Source organism: Metopolophium dirhodum, chromosome 9 (genome assembly GCF_019925205.1).
Source record: "Metopolophium dirhodum isolate CAU chromosome 9, ASM1992520v1, whole genome shotgun sequence".
NCBI lineage: Eukaryota > Metazoa > Arthropoda > Insecta > Hemiptera > Aphididae > Metopolophium > Metopolophium dirhodum.
In genome coordinates this window covers 30,094,820-30,114,734 of record NC_083568.1, presented here as the reverse complement: position 1 = coordinate 30,114,734, position 19,915 = coordinate 30,094,820, and the positions used below count along the sequence as shown (strand labels likewise).

Sequence of the window (19,915 nt, the reverse complement as noted above, 5' to 3'; positions counted from 1 at the left end):
ATTGTATTAATATTTAACTATTATTATATTATTTTGTATATTACACATAATAGTACGAATATCGTATATGAGATCTCGAGGTCCCAAATAACCGGGGGCCCCTGTGAATTGCACACCCAACACTCCCGATAATTGAGCTACTGCAAGTTACCCTGTACAGTGGCCAATTAAAGAGGTCAAACATTTTTTTTTGTCAACGTAAAGATATCCATTTAAATAAATAGTATAACGCAGTTTAAGGCGTCAAAATAAGTTCCTTCCTTTTAAAAATCTAAAGAATATAAAACCCGTATAAAAACTGTTTTCAATCCTTTTCCTAGTTAGTACAAATATTTTTGAAATTTTTTTTGCAAAATTGTTACTAGACGGTGACGTAAACTATCTAGTTTTGTTTTGAAGTTCGCTCGGAAATCCTTCCACTACAAAATTCAAAAAAAGTAAAATTTGTATTAAAAAAGCCATCAACAGGTATGACGGCAATACATAAGTTCGAAAAAAAGTAACATATTTCAAATTTTCTGTCAACGTAAAGATCTCCATTTAAAATAAATTTTAAATTAAATAGTATAACGTAGTCTGAGGCGTCAAAATAAGTTCCTTCCTATTAAAAATCTAAGGAACATAAACGTTGTATTAAATACTGTTTTCAATTCCTTAATAATTTTCTATTTATATTTTTTCCTTTAAAAAAAACTGTTGTTACAATTATAAATTATTATTTATTTTTTAACTAATTTATAAAAATAAAGATTTGTGTTTTTAAAAAATAAACTATTAGATAAATTATATTTTGATAATGCTCAAACATTAAATTAACAAAAATACGAGACCCGCTGATTGAATATTGGTATTTTGTATTTTCTAATAAATGTTTGTAGGTGGTTGAGTCCTCAGAATTATTCTCAGCAATACATATTTATTTGAAGATAGCCGCCACTGGTCAGTTGTATACATAATTTGGCACTCGGACGGTTGACGCCAACTGCCAAGAACAGGAAGTGACAGTCGACGGACATCGCACACGTAGTCATGTACGAGCTTTGGGTTTGGAAATTGAATTCGGACTTCGGAGGTTGCTCTACATTATTCGAAGGGACATATTTGAATGCGTACTTAATGTGACACCTGCAGTACTGCGTCCGTGGAAAATCATTTTTAGAAAAGTGGAAAACTTCCGAAGTTTTGACACGCACACATTTGGCACGCGCATTGTCTGCCAGTGACCGATGGTACCTTAGGTATTGAGTGGTTTTGTGGTCTTGCCACTATTTACACTACTGATGATAGCGGGCCACGATTTCGTCATGTGTACACAAGCTCTCGCTTTTGTTGTAATTTGTTTATTTCGGTTTCGTGTACTCGAATGAATAATAAAATGTTGTACAAACATTGAGCATGATCTGCACATGTTATAGCAGTGAGTGAAATCAAAAACCATATCGTGTTCTGTGAGTGCGAAATTTTCAAGGATATACTTAGGGTAGCTTTATAATATTATAATTGATATATTAAGTCAAAATCGTTGTTTTAAAGAGATTTAGGGATTTCTCTAATCAAAAAAATAAATTATTTCAACATTTCATATATGATTATAAATGTAAAATGTTTGGTGCTTCATAATAGTTTAATGCCACGAGTTATTTTAATTTTAGTAATTTAAAGCAATTATGTTAAATCATTTTAGTAAGCATGCATAGTTTTTGTGTATTAGGTATCTGTACCTATTATATTTACAACATGTAGGTACTACATTGTACATAAATATTTATGATTTTAAATTTAACTGAAGAGCACTTACAATTTTGGAAATATGTGTACTAATCTTTATTAGGTTCTGATACCTTAGCATTAAATATTTTTAGAACCTACCATTTAGCAGAAGTGGAATTTTATTTCGTCAAATTCTACAGGAATTAATTTTATTATCGTTTATCATCATAGTAAAATAATATAAATACTAAGTGTTAATTTAGTTTAACTTTTAAGACTGGGTAACTATATACACAACACACTATTGATTTATATACTTGAGTGAACACTTTACATACTTATTCATTTATCTGCACGATAATGCACGTAAGTACCTGCACAGTATTATAGAAAGAAAAAAAAATTCGCAATAAGCAATAACTATATTTAGGATTTATATTCTATGTTAACTGTTGAAAATCCAATTTTGAATAGGTACACATGGCATTAATTAATATAACTTTATCAGTAATATGTGTTTATTTTGAAGTGTCCGTCGTATATAGTGTGCGCACTAGGTCTGCATTAATTGTCTTGGTCTATCACTCGTACATCATATCGATATCACGCATTGTATCGAGAACAATTATTGTTAAAAATAAAATTTTTGAAGATTATTTGTTCATCAATCTCTTGAGTCAATTGTCAAACAGGCTGAAGCGTCTATCAATATTGCTTTTCGAAATGCTGTTGAAAATGATTAATATTTTAGTGAAGTTGTTTCGCCCAGCTTGGAATAGCTCTCCCTATAAGTTATTTAAAATGTGTTAAACCGAAATATTGCGGGGTGACAAATGTGGTGAGCACACCAATTATTATTATTTGAGTACCTATACTGTTTCAATAGTTCAATATAGTTATTAAAACGTCATATTGTACTTACCACGTAGGTACCCATACTCATTATCTTACTCAAAATAGTATCCGTTGATAACAATAATTTACATAATGTAAAGCGGTAAAAAAATAGCATAACATATAGGTATTTCTGTGCTTATAAAATATATTATTTTTAGAACTGATATAATACATAGGTAATGATATAGATATTAATTGATATTGTTACATAATACCTACACATAATAATCTAAATAATATCGTTAAAATACTGATATATTAGATTTTAATAGATTTTATATTAATTTAAAACATGTCGTCATGGTTAAGTCAAACTATTGACTACACTATAAATGTTAAGTTTTTACGATTGCGTTTTTACGATTGCTACCCTGTTATCTACTTGATTAATAAATACAATTATTGCATCGTTTATTTTTTCCAAGGTCGATCGTTGATATCCACTGGAAGTGAAATAGTTTTACATACGCAACAATCAATTTTATTCATCTGTAATAGTCAATAAAGCTAGTAGCTAAAATATAACGAATATTATAGTAGGTATTTGTTTTTAAAATTTTATTGATTGTAAGTGTGATATTATTACATTTGCAAAAATCACAAACACCGCTATATGCCTACATGTAGAGCCTAAACCTATAGGTGGAAAATATGTAATTTTTTTTATAAGTTTCTAAGCTTTCTGTTATTTTGACCTATACCTACCCTAAAACATTATAATATTGATCGATTTCAAGATCCAGTTAATCGTGAAATTATTAATAATTTGTTAACATATTAAATATGTTTTTGGGCTGGTCGCAGATACATTTATATAACATATACGTTCGTCAAATTTTTTTTTATCAACGTTCAATCACAAAAGTACAGTAATAATACGATGTTTTTATTATTTCTTTTATTTACTATTTAATAGTGCCACAATCATCTCAAACACATTTGTGGACTTCAATATAGCTGTAATTATAAAATTTGATGTACCTATGTATATCACTACCTACTGCCTAAGCAGTAGAAAATAAATTGTTAAAATACTAGGTACCTATACTGTTATAGCAATATAATAATTGTCAGTGGTCTTGTACGAAATAAATTGTGTTACTGCAATACTTGATAACGCTGGGCACTGTATTATTCATACTTAATTTTTATAAAATAATATTATCCATAGTAGTTTTCAAGTTATTCACACTGCGAGTATATCTATTTCTTATAAAATATTTTACTGTCTACCGATGTGTTAACAAATTTTAATAAAAATGGATAATGTGTGAATATTTTGGTTCACTCTGTATATTGATTAGTAGGTATGACTACTTGAAAATCGAAAGTGCACTTGTATATCCCAATTGACCGAAACTGTTACGAATGTTAGGAGTACTTATACCTATATGGATGTATCAATTATCTACCTATCTATTATGCTGATTCCACTCTGGCTAGTATAGATATTTGACAAATGTTTGCCACTTGTAGCGATACTAGAGCAAAGTGTAATAGTAGTAATATATAGACATTATCGACAAACAATATATATTCTTTTCTAAAAAAATTTTTGTATAGTTGACCCAAATGTAAAATTAAAAATATGTGTTAAGCAATGTTGTAAGTGGTACCTACGTGCGAAAAGGGACTTTTGTGGTGTTCTCTGATTCAGTATATACTGAATAAGGCTTAATAACTAATGGTCGACTAGGGAGCTGGGGGGGGGGGGGGGGACATGATTTATTTGTCTATGCTTACCGTAGGTGTAATATATAATAGCACACAATTATTCTCGTTTTTATCAAAATATGATACGTAGGTACTTACATAATATAATATGCAGACATGGAGACAAACACTGCACTGTCCCAAAAGGCCAGAACTGGTACATGTGCGATGTATCTACTATAGCTGGGTTTTTTGTATAATGGTAATGTATAACGAAGTAGGTATACCTATGCAAATCAAATTAACAATTTTTTTTTCAACATGAAAAGAAACTCATTAGCCGTGAGTTGATTATACCTGTGTTATACGTCATAACGCAAATAAGTAACGCGTTATGTACCTACGTATAGTAGTCGGATTACAATAATTTAACATTTCAACTTAATTTTTAATGTTTAATTCGTTTAGTTTACTCGCTCGCAGGCTCGTAGCTTTTTGCATTTGTAAAGTATACCGGGCACCGGCCACTTTGTATATAACCACTGTAGATGAAGTACGTTTCGGGGGGGAAATACAGACCGCCAGACCGGAGTAAAAATGTTTTTTGTTAAAGAATAAAGAGACTGTTTTACGACACGGTGTCGTGCATATTTTTGGCGAATAAAAGTGATCAAACAAAACGGTATGATAATGTAACGTCGCGGTATTACAATATTATATTACTATATGCTTATGCGATTAAAATAGACCTGCGGTACACATAATATGTCTTATTGTCCACCGCGGTGGCGAATTTCTTTTCAATAGATTTATACAATCCAAAATGCGTTTTACACGACAGACGTAATATATTATTATGACATCACATGGTGCGGCTGCAGAACGTACTAGAACGTATTGTAAAAAGTCATCCTGCCCCACAATCGCGACGACGACACTTTCGCCTTTCGGGCAAATAGATGGATTTAAAAATTGATTTATGAAATGTTGCAGCTGAATCGCTTGCAGTGTGCATCCATCGTAACGTTTTCGCATCGTCGGTTCGTGATCATAGTATTTTTACACGTACGTTTCTCTGTAGAATTGTGATGCGCAGTGAGCTGCGCGTGTGTCGTCAACCGTGTACGGACCTACAGGCACAGCAACAAGTTTTCGTAACCCTGGACCGTTGACGTCGCGCGGCGGTGCAGGCCAGTGGGCATCTGTCGCCGGTGCAGCGGTCGTTTCTCTCCCAAGTGTATAATATACATACCTATGACACACGAGTATAGGTATTATTGTTATGGGACACGACGAATGCGCTGCAAACGGGTTGAATAACTGGTGTGCGCGATGATAATAGTAATAATAATAACAATAATAGTAAAAAAAAAAAACCCGAGACGGAATGCGGCGGCGAATGCGCTCATCCGCAGTGCACTCCGTTGCACGTCGACGGTTATTACGTCACGACGCGCTCAAAACGACAATAATAATATTACAGTCGAACGAAGTCGGCCGGTCGGGAGCTGTAGGTAGGTGCGCAGCATCGGTCGGCCGACACGATTATCGTACGTGGAGGTACTTACTGTGTATTGTGATGTCATTATAAAATCGATGTAAAGTATATACGACGCGGTGCAGATGACGATAATCTCCGTGGAGAATATTCTCGGTGAAAACGGAGAAGGAATATTCGCGGTGGGTAGGTAATTTTATCTTTTATGTCTTCGGCCATTATAATAGATATCACGAGTTTTCATAAAATTGCATATTTCGCATGATATACGTTTGCCCGAAAGACGCGTCGAGTACCTATTATACGCGTCATGACCGCGTACTTTGATATCGCCGTACGGCTAAAACGCATTATTTATATTGTGAATAAGCAAAGACTTTTTAGGCGCCACATTATAATATATATATGGACATAATATGGTAGACGTAATCATACAATATATTTTGTCACGCTGTATAGTGTAACTGAATGTGTATAATATAGAGAACGAAATGAGTCATACGTTGTCTTTATAGACTTTATGTGGGTGCGAAATATAAGCGAATGTTTAACTTTAGTGCCTATATTGATGTGCTAATCAATACTAAAGTTTGAAGATCAGTAAAAATAAAAATAATAGCCATGTTTGTTCTTTAGTTTTCAATCAAGTGCAAAGTATGACGTTTACACGTAGGTATTCTTAAAAAAACTAGTGTACGTTTGGTTTCGAATGCGGTGTAGATATCAAATCGTTATCGCACCAGTTCCAGTGGCATATTTACAAATATGGTGGATGGGAATGGGTGGAGGGTAGTTCTCGATTTAGTCGTCTTGCCTAGGCAGGCAGTTAATAGATATTATCGCCTAATTATTATACCACAGAACACATTATATTATATTATTATTAAAAAAGGACAGTGGCCCCCATATTATCTGGTCTAAAAATAATTTAAAGTCGAACTTTGACTAAGAAAAGGACGCTGTGGGAAAAGTTTCTTACGAAAAGGATGCCGCGGGTCGAAAAACTTTGGGAACTACTGACATAGAACATAAACAAAAAATAATCAATGAGGGGTGAGCGATACAACACCCAAAACTTCCCCTGGCCGGGTCACGCTCGTACCTACATCTCATTTCTGTATTATAAATTGGATGCATAAAAAACACATATCTCACAAACTAAAAAAAAAAAAATCGTTTAAAACTCGGTGTCGAGAATATTCCCGGCGAGAGAATTCTTTAGATAACGTTCTTTGCTCACTTCATAGCTTTTTGGGTTTTCTTAACTGGTGGTCCACGAACTCTCCTGGGTGGCAGGTGGTTACTCGGAGGGGGGATCCAAGGACTAATTTTTGGATTAATTGGAAACACCTATTCTATGACTCAGTATATATATATAATGTAATTACGTTCGTAGATCAAAGATTTTACCTATACAAAAGCAGAATTATGGATACGTATATCATAATTTTTTAATAATTTTTCCCCTATTAACAGAGCACTAGTCTCCTGTAATAACTTACAAAACAAATTTGATATTTTTCATTCCTCTCAAAAAGCGTTACAAATTAGTATATTTTCTTTCCAACAATTTTTTCTATTTAATAATAATTTTCTATTGTATATTAAATGATGAAACCAGAGTATGAACTTAATATTGTTGTATTTAACGCTATAACGCTTTATCTATGTGTATATTTTTTGTCGCACTAGTATCAGTATTTAATTATTCTGTACTGATTGCCCTCGGGTGTGTATTTTAAATAAACAAATGAATGAATACTAAAAAAAAAATTTTTCTTGTGATGTCAACACTATATACCGATGATAATATAATTTATTTATAAAATCAAAATAAACGGCACACCAAGATTTTTGTAATCCCATTCGGTGACATTGACATCTGCAACAATCTCTATCCAAGGCAATGCGAATTTTGATTCCAATCGCCACTATGTATTGTGTATTTGTGTTATAGTATCTCTGCGCGAGTCTGGATTTTTTGTCGGGTAGGGAGGTTGGATATCGTACCTACTTGGTATCTCATAGTGGTCGCTATGTACCTACCGGAAAAGGTTAAGAACCCTTGCCTTCTATTATAGCATACCATTTTATACCACGTATAGCTGCGCGTGATTATCGAAAATCGACCGAACACAGTTTACCATAATTTATTTTATGACTATAATATTATGTACGCTGCAGGTCGCGCCCGACCGTGACCGAGACTTGAACGTCCGCCGACTCGCGGCGACAACACACAACAACAACAACAACAACAACAAACACCAACAACAGAAACACCAACGATAACTGAATAACTGAATACGGCTACGACATAGTACGATAATAATATAACCGTTTGGCGGCGGAGGCGGTGTCAATATCGTCGCGGTCGCGGCAACGGCAGGAACAGGAGCAGGAGCAGTGTCACCGCCGCGGTCCATTGTCTGCGCGCGTTCATTGTGTCGTCGACCGTCGCCGCAACGGTACGCACATCATCATCATCGTCGTCGTCGTCGTCGTCGTCATTCGGCTCGACTATGGAACCAGCGACGGTCGCGTTACTATTGTCGTTCTCGGCGCTCGCCACTGCCGCCACTGGCAAGCCGCCGGACGGCCGCGGCGCGTTCGGTTACCCGGACGACGAGCACGTGATCATCACTCAGTACGGACCTATGCGGTACGAACCGGTCACCGCGGACCAGATGAACCGGCCGTACGACGACGGCGCCGCGAAAACCGCGTCGTCCGGGCGTGGCTATTACAAGGCCGAGGTGATACCGTTGGACATGAAAACCTGGAAGCCCGCGGCCGGCGCCGACGGCCGTTGGGTCGGCAGAGCGGCCGCCGGTGGCCGGGTCGACTCGTTCGACGTGCCGCTCCGCGTCGGCTATTCGGTGCGGCCCGCGGCCCGGCGACGCCGACACGACTACCTGTTGATGGGGCACCGGCCGCGGCCGCAGCCGCCGCAGTGGAACCATCGTCAGCCGGTCGCCCCGCGCCGACGCATCGACACCATCGGCCCTTTGGAGGTGCCGATCCGACCGCGGTAAGCATATTAATAATAATGTCATACCACACAATAATAATTCAAAGTGGACACGAAAAAGTCTTGACCAGGTAACTGATATGCGCATATAGAAAACAAATTGTTTTAAGTTGACTGAAACAAATATGACTCGCACGGGTTTGCTATTTTGGTGTGCGATCGGCCTTAGACTCGATAGTTAGTACAGCTGAGAACGTCAAGTAGGTACAATAGTATTGTAGTTGATTTTCTGCGGTTAACAAACTATTATAATGTATTCAACTTTAAAGGTTAAATTTGATACGAAAAAATATTAGCCGCGTTAAGAAATATAATTACCACGACTTGGATCAAACATGACCCATTGTACGATTTAAAATTTTTCCCCGACATTCATTTCACCTAATGCACATTGTATAGCCGAATAGGTATTATTCGACGATCACGGCATGTTAAATTTTATTATTGTAATTAAACTAAACTATTAAATCAAAAATAATTAGTGGGTCATTGTTATCTAAAACCATAACTGCGTGTTATAGGTGAATTTTTTTTTTACAATTACCTCGAAAAACCTTAGTCATAACAACGGTTTGGTCCTATACTTAAATTAGTTTGGTCATACAATTAATTAGAAAATCAATAAGTTGTTAAGTTAAAAAAAAATCGTCGCAGGACCGTCGATGGTGTTCAAGCATAAATTTTACTCGGTCAAGTCGAGTGAAAATAATTTCAATATCGCCCAAACCCGTTACTTCATATTAAGATTCTCTGCGCCGACATCACGTTACAGCATTTTAAAATTATTCGCTCAAACGCATCATTATGCTAAATGCATTGCCAGTCGCAATTTTTATAAATTTCGACCAAACACGAACCACCTCCGCAGCTCGGGACCGCTTTTGGGTTCATCACCATTGCTTTCAAATCTACGTCGTAGACGACGAGCCGATTAACGTCCGCCCGACCAGTTCCTGTGTATATTTCACTTTGTTTTCAACCTGAAGCACGTACGCACATTATACTTACCCACTGGCTACGTATAAGATACGGTGCGTGGAGCCCTTCTGATTTGCCCCGTAATAATAATAATAATATAATATAATGCCATAGCGGTTAATATAATATATTATTATTATTATGTTTTGCGGTCCGACGTTGCGTTTGCGTCCCTTCCCTCTCGCGCGGTTGCCCCGCGGTATATTATAAATATGGGTACCTCGTACCTATATACATGAACGTGCGCCGCGAACTCGTGACCAACCGCGGTCCACCGCTTAATTGTTGTTATCGATACAACGCCTAGAGATGTGGAATTTACCGGTAAAAAATGTTCGGTAAATTTACGTAAAATTCAGTAAATTGGTAAATTTTGAAAAACAAAAATTTTAGGTGTAATTTTTTTCAATTTTCAAATAATGCTTAAATACTAAATTTCTTACCTTCTTCAAGTTTTTATGAACTGTTCAAATGTTGGAAGAATATTTATTTTCCTTTTTTACCTACCAGTCTATCAAACCTATTCCTATATGACAATTGAGTAATGAATATTGGTCTATACTCTAGGTATATCTAAAATTTTAAATGGATTTTTGAGTCTTTGGAAAAAAAAAACTATTACTTATTTCATTTAGAACAGAAAAAAGTAAGTAAAATAAATCATGAAACTTATATTAAACATTAAACATAACTTACATAACTATGTTTTATATTTTTTTTTGATAAAATAACATTTATCAAAATAAAACCAAAAAATGTATAGTTTATAATAAACATAAAACAACAAAACAAATAAAATATCTTTTATAAAACAATAAAACTTAAACTCATAACAAAACTGTTTGCAGAATACTGAATAATACAGCAATACATAATAATTGTTAAAAATTGAATCAAAATTCAGAACATATTAATATAATAATATTCAACTAAGCAAGTGTATGTTGAATGGAATTAAAAAAGTCATCGTCACTTGAATCTGTTTCTCCAAACTGATCACCTTCAGACTCTACTATGTCATCAGTATTGTAATCTTCTTCCTCATTTTCACTGCTAGAGCTACAAACCTGATAACTACAGGAAGGCTCTTCATCATCATTGTTAATGGTTAATGATTCTTGGTTTGTTTGTACACTTTTTACTGATTTTGACACTTCCAGGTCTTGATTATTTATATGTTCATAAATAAATAGTAACTTTTTTGCTGTTAAATTTGTTAGGCGATTTCTTCTTTTAGTATGGATAAGTGAATAAGAGCTAAAAGAGCGTTCTGTAGCTGCTGAGGATGCAGGCAAGGAAAGAATAGCAGATGCTACTTTCGAAAGACTTGTGTTTGAACAAAGGCCATTCCACCAGATACGTGCTTCTATACCATCAATATTGTTCCATAAAATATCTTTGGCCCATAATCCTTCATGAGAACGATACTCAGCAAGTTCAATTATTATCTGTGAAACAAAATAAAAATTAACTATACAAAAATATTAAATTATTAATATTATAAATATTAAACACAATTGTTCATATATACCTTTTTATATTCAATTGATGTTAGCAATTTATGAGCAACTTTTTGTATGTAAACAATTCCCTCTATATCACATCCTTGAGGTAAATCTTTCCCTTGATATTTTGGGTCTAAGACGTTAGCTGCATAGTGAATTGGATGAATAGCCATATCAAAACGTTTATCAAATGCTTCATTTAAAATATTTTGTTCTTCTATGAGTAAAGGAGAAGTAGACATTTGTAATGTAAAACTTTTTTTTATATCATTTAAAGCAGCCGGAACCTCAGACAGCCTTGGTATATCAGACTCTAATTTTGTAATCCAAAGTGTTATTGGATTAATTAAAGTAATAATACTTTCTACTAGCTCCCAGAATTCATCTGACAAAATGTTATGTTTTACACTTTTATCAAGTTTTTCACTTTTTACTTTTAAATTAATGTATAAATAGATTATAAACTAAAACATATAATAGTGTTTGCATTTTATTGATGTATTCACGTATTGGATACACTGGCTTTGGGTAAAACCACTAAAACCGTTGATTATAAACACTAGTATTTATAATTATTACCTATGATAAAATTTATTCCACTTGTAAAAACATTGGAAATGAGGGGTCACGCAATTTTTTTCAACGGTAAAAAATTTACCGGGTAAAAAAATACTCGGTAAAATTTACGTAAATTTAGTTTTACCCGTACATTTTACCGGGTAAATTTACCGAGCTCACATCTCTAACAACGCCCCGCGGTCGTCTGGTTGATCGATTCGAAATTAAGAAAAATAACAAACGCCCGGGAGACTTACCGCGAGTTGTAGGTGGGCCGACTGGTTCGACCCTCTTATGCGTTTGATGTGCTATAAATATTAAATTATAATGCTACATAATATATTATATTGTGTGCATAAATGTTCCAATAACCTTTAATGCTGTTGCGATAGCATGGACGGCGCAGCAAGCGTAAGAGAAAACTACTCGGCTTACATTTATAATATGTTCAACTTTATAGATATTTTAAACGACTTGACGTTACCCTCGACTCGCTCCTCCCGCGTTACCATAATATACCGGACCTACCGCTGCGATGCGCGTAGTTACAGCTAATATAGATTCCCCAGAAAACGGACTTGGTAATATTATGACGATGACGCGATGATGGCGCGACGCGATAGAGATAATATAATAAATAATAATAATAATAATATATATAACCTCGTGCACACCAAACGCACTGCTGAAAATTTTTTTTATTTTATAATATTATTATATTTTTAACGGGTTTAGCAGCGTTGTTTGGACTAAAAACCTTTATAGATAGGTATAGGGACATTATATTATAACGATAGTAATGCACTTAACGTAAGGCGTTCATTAGGTATTGCAAAAACTGTCAACGTTATTAAAAATATTTTTTTTTTGCATTATTCCAAGTTGTTAAAAAAAATCTAATATAAATCAAGTCTAAAAAAAATTATATTTTTATCGTCATAATTTTTTAATTTTTTTAGTTTTTTAAAAACAAAATACATTTTTAATTCATTATTCCAATTGAAGTACTTCGATGAATAAAAATCGAATTTGGACGAGTAATTTATAAGCTATAGCCTATAAGTAATGAAAGTTTTGATGAGTTATGTTGATAGTACAGTATACTGAGGTATTCCGCAAAATGTTGGTCCACTATTCCACTCATCTAAACTTTTAATACTTATAAAGTTATAACTAATAAACTACTTGTCCAAAATGTGATTCTTATAGATAGAAATACTCCAAATATAATTCTTTGCTCCGGGCTTCCGGAATATGAAATTAAAAATATAAAGAATTTAAAAAATGATAACAATAAAAAATACATTTGCTTTCTGAAAACTATAGAAGTATAGAAACTCTATATTATGCAAAAGAAATATTTTCAAAAACGTTTGTATTTTCTGAAATAATAACGACGAGTGTCTTACGTTAAATGGATTTCTCGCTCTCCTTTTTCGACTCTGTCAATGATAATAGTATGTTTGTAATGTCTGCAATGGACACCGACACAGGACAATGTTTAATCACACCGATATTCATATTTTATGATAACATAACCATAGTATAGTTGTCTATTAGGATGTTGTACAATACAAATTTATGATGCAATAATATAGAACACCGATTGCCGGTGACATTAAATGCCGTCGAAAAAATTGCGAAAAATTATTAATTCATTGTATACCGCCTATCTGCAATAAATTGTTGGTTATTAATTATCAGTTTGACTTGTTCTTATTACCTACGTATGATATTATAATTATTAATAAACAATATATGTATAATAGTCTCAATGAAATAAATGCAAATCGTCAAAACGTATATTAACGGCTGTTTGGCGCGAAAACGATTACAAATCACGGGGTTCATTGTGTGCGCCGAAATTAATTAATCAGCTTTTGAAAGAAGAACAATTTTGAGGGGAAAAAAACCTTACAAAACGATTACCCATTGTCTTGTTTTTCGTTGTATCAAATGTATGGTGTCGCGGGGGGCGGGATCCTCGAAATTCCATTAATAATACATTTCGCGGCCGAAAGCTTTGTGCTGTAATACCTTTGCACCAACCTGCGGGAATTCGCAAAAATGGACAAAACGATTCATTTGTTTAGTCAAGTTTGGGTTTTAAATGTGTCGGCAAAGGTCGGTACAATGGGCACATCTTAAATTAAGACACGGATATTATGATTAGCGGGGTGAATAAGGTACCCATAATATAATACACGAACTACTGGAGTTGTCGAATTAGTGATATCGCGTCCGTTAAAAGAACCAAAAGCGACGAATCACAAAGGCAAAAAGCGTGTAAGTGGATGTCACTCTGCTGTACAGTAGATCACAAGTGGGTCAATGTATAATGGATCGGATTAAACTTGAATTCAATGATATAACATCATTGTATAAGAAAAACGATTCTGAGCGGAGACGCGGTTTGTCAGTCTGGATATTTTATTTTGTTATTATTTATTATATCCTGTAAGTTGAATTAATAGTATACCACATATAATTTCTGTATTCGTTTCTATGGTGATAAACAAAACGTTAGAAATTAAAATCCCATTTTTAGCGGTTTTTCGTAATTTGTCGGTAGTTTTTCCCGTAACTATTGAGAAAATCGACCTCTCTAAAGTAACATCTTGATCCAATTTGCTAAAATATAAGGTACTATATGTTGAAATCGAAGCACTCCTTCTGGTAGAAATTTTGTATACAGGATATAAAAAAAAAAAAAAAAAACACCATTGTAAAGCCACTAGTTTCCTCGCTTCGCTCAGAATCTAAAAAAATAAACACAATTGTAATGCCACTAGCTTCTTCGCTCCGCTTAGAATCTAAAATTATATTATCACAATAATATAATTTTGCATATTATTGTTATTACTTATTTGTTAATAATTAGATGGCCATTATAGATGGCACGTTTTACGATTGGTTCGTAGATAATATAATATAATATATTTTATCGAAAGTCTGCTGACAAAGTGGTGATTGCTGCGATTCGGGTGCCGCATGTTTATAATAATATTGTTTATTCACCCAGGAAACGAGGATGTCAAATTAATCAGAATCTAAATTACGGTTTTCCTGATTTTCTCTTTTTTTTTTCATATTATTTTCGAGCGAATAACATTAAGAGCCGCGATGCTTTTTAGGCTATTCAAATTAATATTTAATTTATATTTTATGCTACTTATATAGACATTTTGTGCTCTATTAATATCGTTACTACTCACAAGTCTCATAACTTATCTTTCATTATTGAAAAAATTTAACTAAAATATCATAACGTCATTTCAATTATAGTTTAGTTCCTGCATTAGGTAAAAATTAGAATAAGTATACTTACCTACCTGCCTATATACCTATTGTTTAATATTTTTTAAAACACATTATCAGCTTTTCATCAATAAAGCCTTTGACCAACAATCGGAATTATATCCATCACGCATTATAATACAAGACTATAACAATGTCGATCGGCATAGTAAGTTTTTTTTTTGTATGCAATAATGAGATCTGCTCATATAACATTACTATAATAGTATTATGAAATAATGACGTGCCGCATAATATAAGTACTGTTACGATTTAATTTCCATTGGCAATTATTGCTTGCCTACAGCGGTACATACACTTGACTCGTGATTTGGACATTTAACATTTAAAATCGTTCGTGACGTATTAAAATGTATTGACAATAATATTATATATTAATATTTTGAGATTGGGTCATAGAATTTCACTATTACAGTGTACCCATATTATCAATAGCTTTAATATTACGCCATGATTTCGGTTACGTGTGCACTACATTCGCAATCGTAATAATAATATAACATAATATTTTACTCGTATAATAATATAATAATAGCTTTAGATACGCGTAACGATTCACATCAGCTGTATCGTAGACTAAATTATTTGTATTGCAGCAAAACGTTCGCATTTTCCCGCGACTAGCGTTGTACCTATGCATAGATTCGATTTAAAATCTCAATAAAAGCTGCCGACGACGGACTTTCGTAGAGCACTCGTCCGGCTTTTGGCCGGAAATGTGCGTTGGCGTAAAAAGAGATGAAAAATCGAAGTTAAACGATTTCGCGTGAGGCCGACCCAGTTATCGTTCGTATATAGGCGATGGGTACGGATTCCTCCTATATATATATTATAAATTTATTTCTACGGTTGATATAGGCTGAGAATACTTCGAGACCGCTTTTACCCAGTGTCTATATACCTACCTATACCTCCATAATATAATATGACGATCGCGTTTATTAATTATTAATCAGACGTATTTTAATCCGATTCAAAACCCATCGCTAGGCCCGAGGACACCTGCTGATGATGACGATGATTTTCTAGCACGCCTGAGCGCGCACTGTGCATAAATATGTCATATCCCGTCGCTTACCTTTACGGCCTTTGAGTGTGTGTACACACGATTAGACGAATTCAGACGTTTGCCGAAACGAACGTATAATATTCTTAACGTTGTTATCAAAATTATATTGTATTTAATCGAAATTAACATTATGATAAACACGTTCAAAGAATAATATTAATGTACGGTAACCGGGTTTTCTATGCGCACATATCATACGCGTGCATAGTCAGTATAGTTACCTCGCAGGCTATTATTATAATAATATGCACACACTCGGCGAGTACTTATATAGTTATAGACTAACTGAAAATACAAGACTTAATTATATTAAATTATTATTCTGAACAGTTTTGATTTACCTGTATACGCGGAGTTCAATTTATAATATAAAATATATTATGATGTACCTGCTACGACATATTGTAATACTGTGACGACAGTCACAACCACGTGGTGTGAAGAGTATTTTTTTTTATGGATTATTATTTATTAAAGTAGATATAGTTCGATGTTTATTCAGCTATTCCGATTATAGTAAAATCATAATAATATCTAGTGCACATCATTTTAAGTCTTAACCAAATGAATAAAACCCTCACCATAATGATAATACTACGATCGCGTTTATTAATTATTAATCAGACGTATTTTAATCCGATTCGAAACCCATCGCTAGGCCCGAGGACACCTGCTGATGATGACTATGATTTTCTAGCACGCGCACTGTGCATAAAATGTCGATCGGCTTCATATCCCGTCGCTTACCTTTACGGCCTTTGAGTGTGTGTACACGCGATTAGACGAATTCAGACGTTTGCCGAAACGAACGTATAATATTCTTAACGTTGTTATCAAAATTGTATTGTATTTACTCGAAATCAACATTATGTTAAATATACGTTCAAAGTATAATAATAATGTACGTTAACCGGGTTTTCTATGCGCACATATCATACGCGTGCATAGTCAGTAGTCACCTCGCAGGCTATTATTATAATAATATGCACACACTCGACGAATATACTTAAAGTTTTAGGCTTACTGAAAATACAAGACTTAATTATATTAAATTATTATTCTGAACAGTTTTGATTTGCCTATATACGCGGAGTTCAATTTATAATATAAAATATAATATGATGTACCTGCTACGATATATTGTAATACTGTGACGACAATTATTTAAAAACCACGTGGTGAAAAGAGTATTTTTTTTATGGATTATTAACGAAGTTATAGTTCGATGTTTATTCAGCTATTCCGATTATAGTAAAATCATAATAATATCTAGTGCACATCATTTTAAGTCTTAACCAAATTAATAAAACCTTCTCCATGACAATAATATATTTGTATTTAAATTGTAACTTCCTATTTATACTTATTTACTCTGACCCGTGATGTGAAAGCTAATTAATTCAATACAAAACATTATATTATTATTTTATCATGATTATTGCTGTATCAGTTGACTTATATTTAACTTTAAAACATTTTGTTTAATAAACATAATATTATACGATAATATCAAATACTGGGCATATTTCTTTTTAGGTCTACTTGATGTTTTGAAGTGTACTAACAATTAACATACTTAAAATAATAGTTTTTATGTACACGCGGCTCAATAGTTTTGAATATGCGACGAGGTACCTAATATTGTACTTACGCCATTTATTCCACGTCTTCAGAGTCTTCTAGAAAAATGGCATTATTATTATTAATTATTATTATCATATCTATTAATCATTATTATTAATTATTCGTCAATGGTCTTCCACTAATTTGAATATTTTTATTTTTAGGTTTTTTGAAGGAAGGGCCTGAAGCCTAACACAACGAGCCAAGAGAACTATGTGAACGTCATGTGCGGATAATATTATAACATATTACGACTTATGTGTTGATTCTGTGCAGATAAAACTCTTTACTCATTCCTCGTTCTGTATACCGACGAAGTAAATATTATGTTAGTGGTACACACTATGATATTGTGATTTCACGTCGATATTCTGATTTTCATATTAATAATTAAGTGTTTTTTTATCGTAATATATCATATTTTCGTAAAATGGAATAATATGCTTAACAATGAAAATAAAATAAACAACTTCGTCCGAAATAACACAATAATATGTTTCAATAATAACAATAATAATATAATGATTTATTATGCTAATTGCGTCTAAAAAATAACACTGTTGTACGTTTAAGTATAAAATATGTATAATATTATATTTTATTGTTAAAATACCTAGTAATAATAATACCTATATGTTGATGTCAGCAGGAGTGATCCAAATTATTTTAAATTCAAGCTATACCTATGTTGTTATTGTTGTCGGAGTACCTACAATAGAACCATGTCGTTGACGTTAATTATTCCTGACGAATATTTGACAATAGCTGATATTATAACTACAACAACTTTTCCCCGATCAGAAAATGTTCAATTTCCGCAATCCTGCTGCAGGATAGGTTATTAATTAAATGATGATTTTTTTCCATTTTAGTAAACACTAGTTTTGATAATATTTATTTATTACGGATTTATGTCTGCGTGCGAATAAAATATTTGTACGTAATATAATATACTTTGTATTTATATGTTGTGGTTATTTATTTATTTATTATTTTTTTTTTACTAATGACATATTTCGTGCGCGAAGATAACAGAATATGGATGTATAGTTTGTTTATAATATTTTGCCATCGACATTGCGTTTGATTAGATTATCATCGTTACACGCGTGCGCTTGTCGTCGACGAAATATTATATAAATGATTATTCAATTGTACAATAACTATTCTATTATATAATATTACCTAATTATTCCTATGTCATATCTTATCTTTGGTGTACCAGCAGGAATGTATAGGACGGCATATAGGTACTCGTGTATAGAAATGTATTGCTCATTAGGTAGGGTATACTCTTTGATTTATTCGGACGAAAAAACTAACAGAAAAATTCACAAAAAAAATAAAATTTCAGCATTAGGAATAAATAAACTAAACTTAATAAATAAACTCGTCAAATCGTTCCAGTTTTATCTCATAATGATAATATGCTGATGGAAATAATAAAACGCTTCATCGAGGACGGGGCGAGCAGCTGACATTGTTGTTACGGCTACAACAATGGCGACCGATCGCAGCAAACTTCTTTAGCTTTTCGACGCAATTCTAATGGTTCATACACACACACACACACACAAAAATAACGATTTGTCAATAAATCGATTTAATGTGGTGACGATTTATGAAGAGATACGTTACGTCTAAAATCTTAGATTTGGATGTAGTTATCGTCCAGTCGTTTGCGTTTTCACTGCAATAAATGTTTTCTATAGTGTCGCCGCCGCATATGATGATGATCAATGGTTACGACTGAACTCCCAACAACATAATATATCACAACCGCAGTCACCGTATAGCCCTCGTTTTTTCGATGAAAAAGATGGTAAAAGCTGTAAGCGTTTATTTTACCGAATACGTTATTATCGTTAAATTATATATTTTTACGTCGAGAGTTCCGTTATTATATAGGGTTATCATATTTTATTTGACCAAAACCGGGACAATTTTTTTTTTTTTTACCGACGATTTCTTTATTGATTTTTTGATTATACAACTATTTTGAACACTGCAATATAATATAACATTTTAAACTTTAAAATTTAAAGAATAGACAATAAAAGTAAAATTATTAATCT

The 19,915-nt window shown here is 33.4% G+C and overlaps 2 protein-coding genes across 2 annotated transcripts; one reads left to right on the top strand and one right to left on the bottom strand.

Moving 5' to 3' along the window:
* The first annotated feature begins 5,767 nt into the window (after positions 1-5,767).
* LOC132952086 (uncharacterized) lies at positions 5,768-18,806 on the top strand. Its single transcript, XM_061024232.1, has 3 exons — positions 5,768-5,944; positions 7,943-8,789; positions 18,005-18,806. The coding sequence occupies exons 2-3, from the start codon at positions 8,281-8,283 to the stop codon at positions 18,024-18,026; spliced, it is 531 nt and encodes a 176-aa protein (XP_060880215.1). The 5' UTR covers positions 5,768-5,944; positions 7,943-8,280; the 3' UTR covers positions 18,027-18,806.
* Positions 10,697-11,633, bottom strand: LOC132952354 (uncharacterized). The gene is made up of 2 exons (XM_061024636.1): positions 11,299-11,633; positions 10,697-11,215 (listed from the first exon to the last, which is right to left on the bottom strand). Exons 1-2 carry the CDS (start codon positions 11,512-11,514, stop codon positions 10,697-10,699), a joined length of 735 nt encoding a protein of 244 aa, XP_060880619.1. The 5' UTR covers positions 11,515-11,633.
* Positions 18,807-19,915: the final 1,109 nt, after the last annotated feature.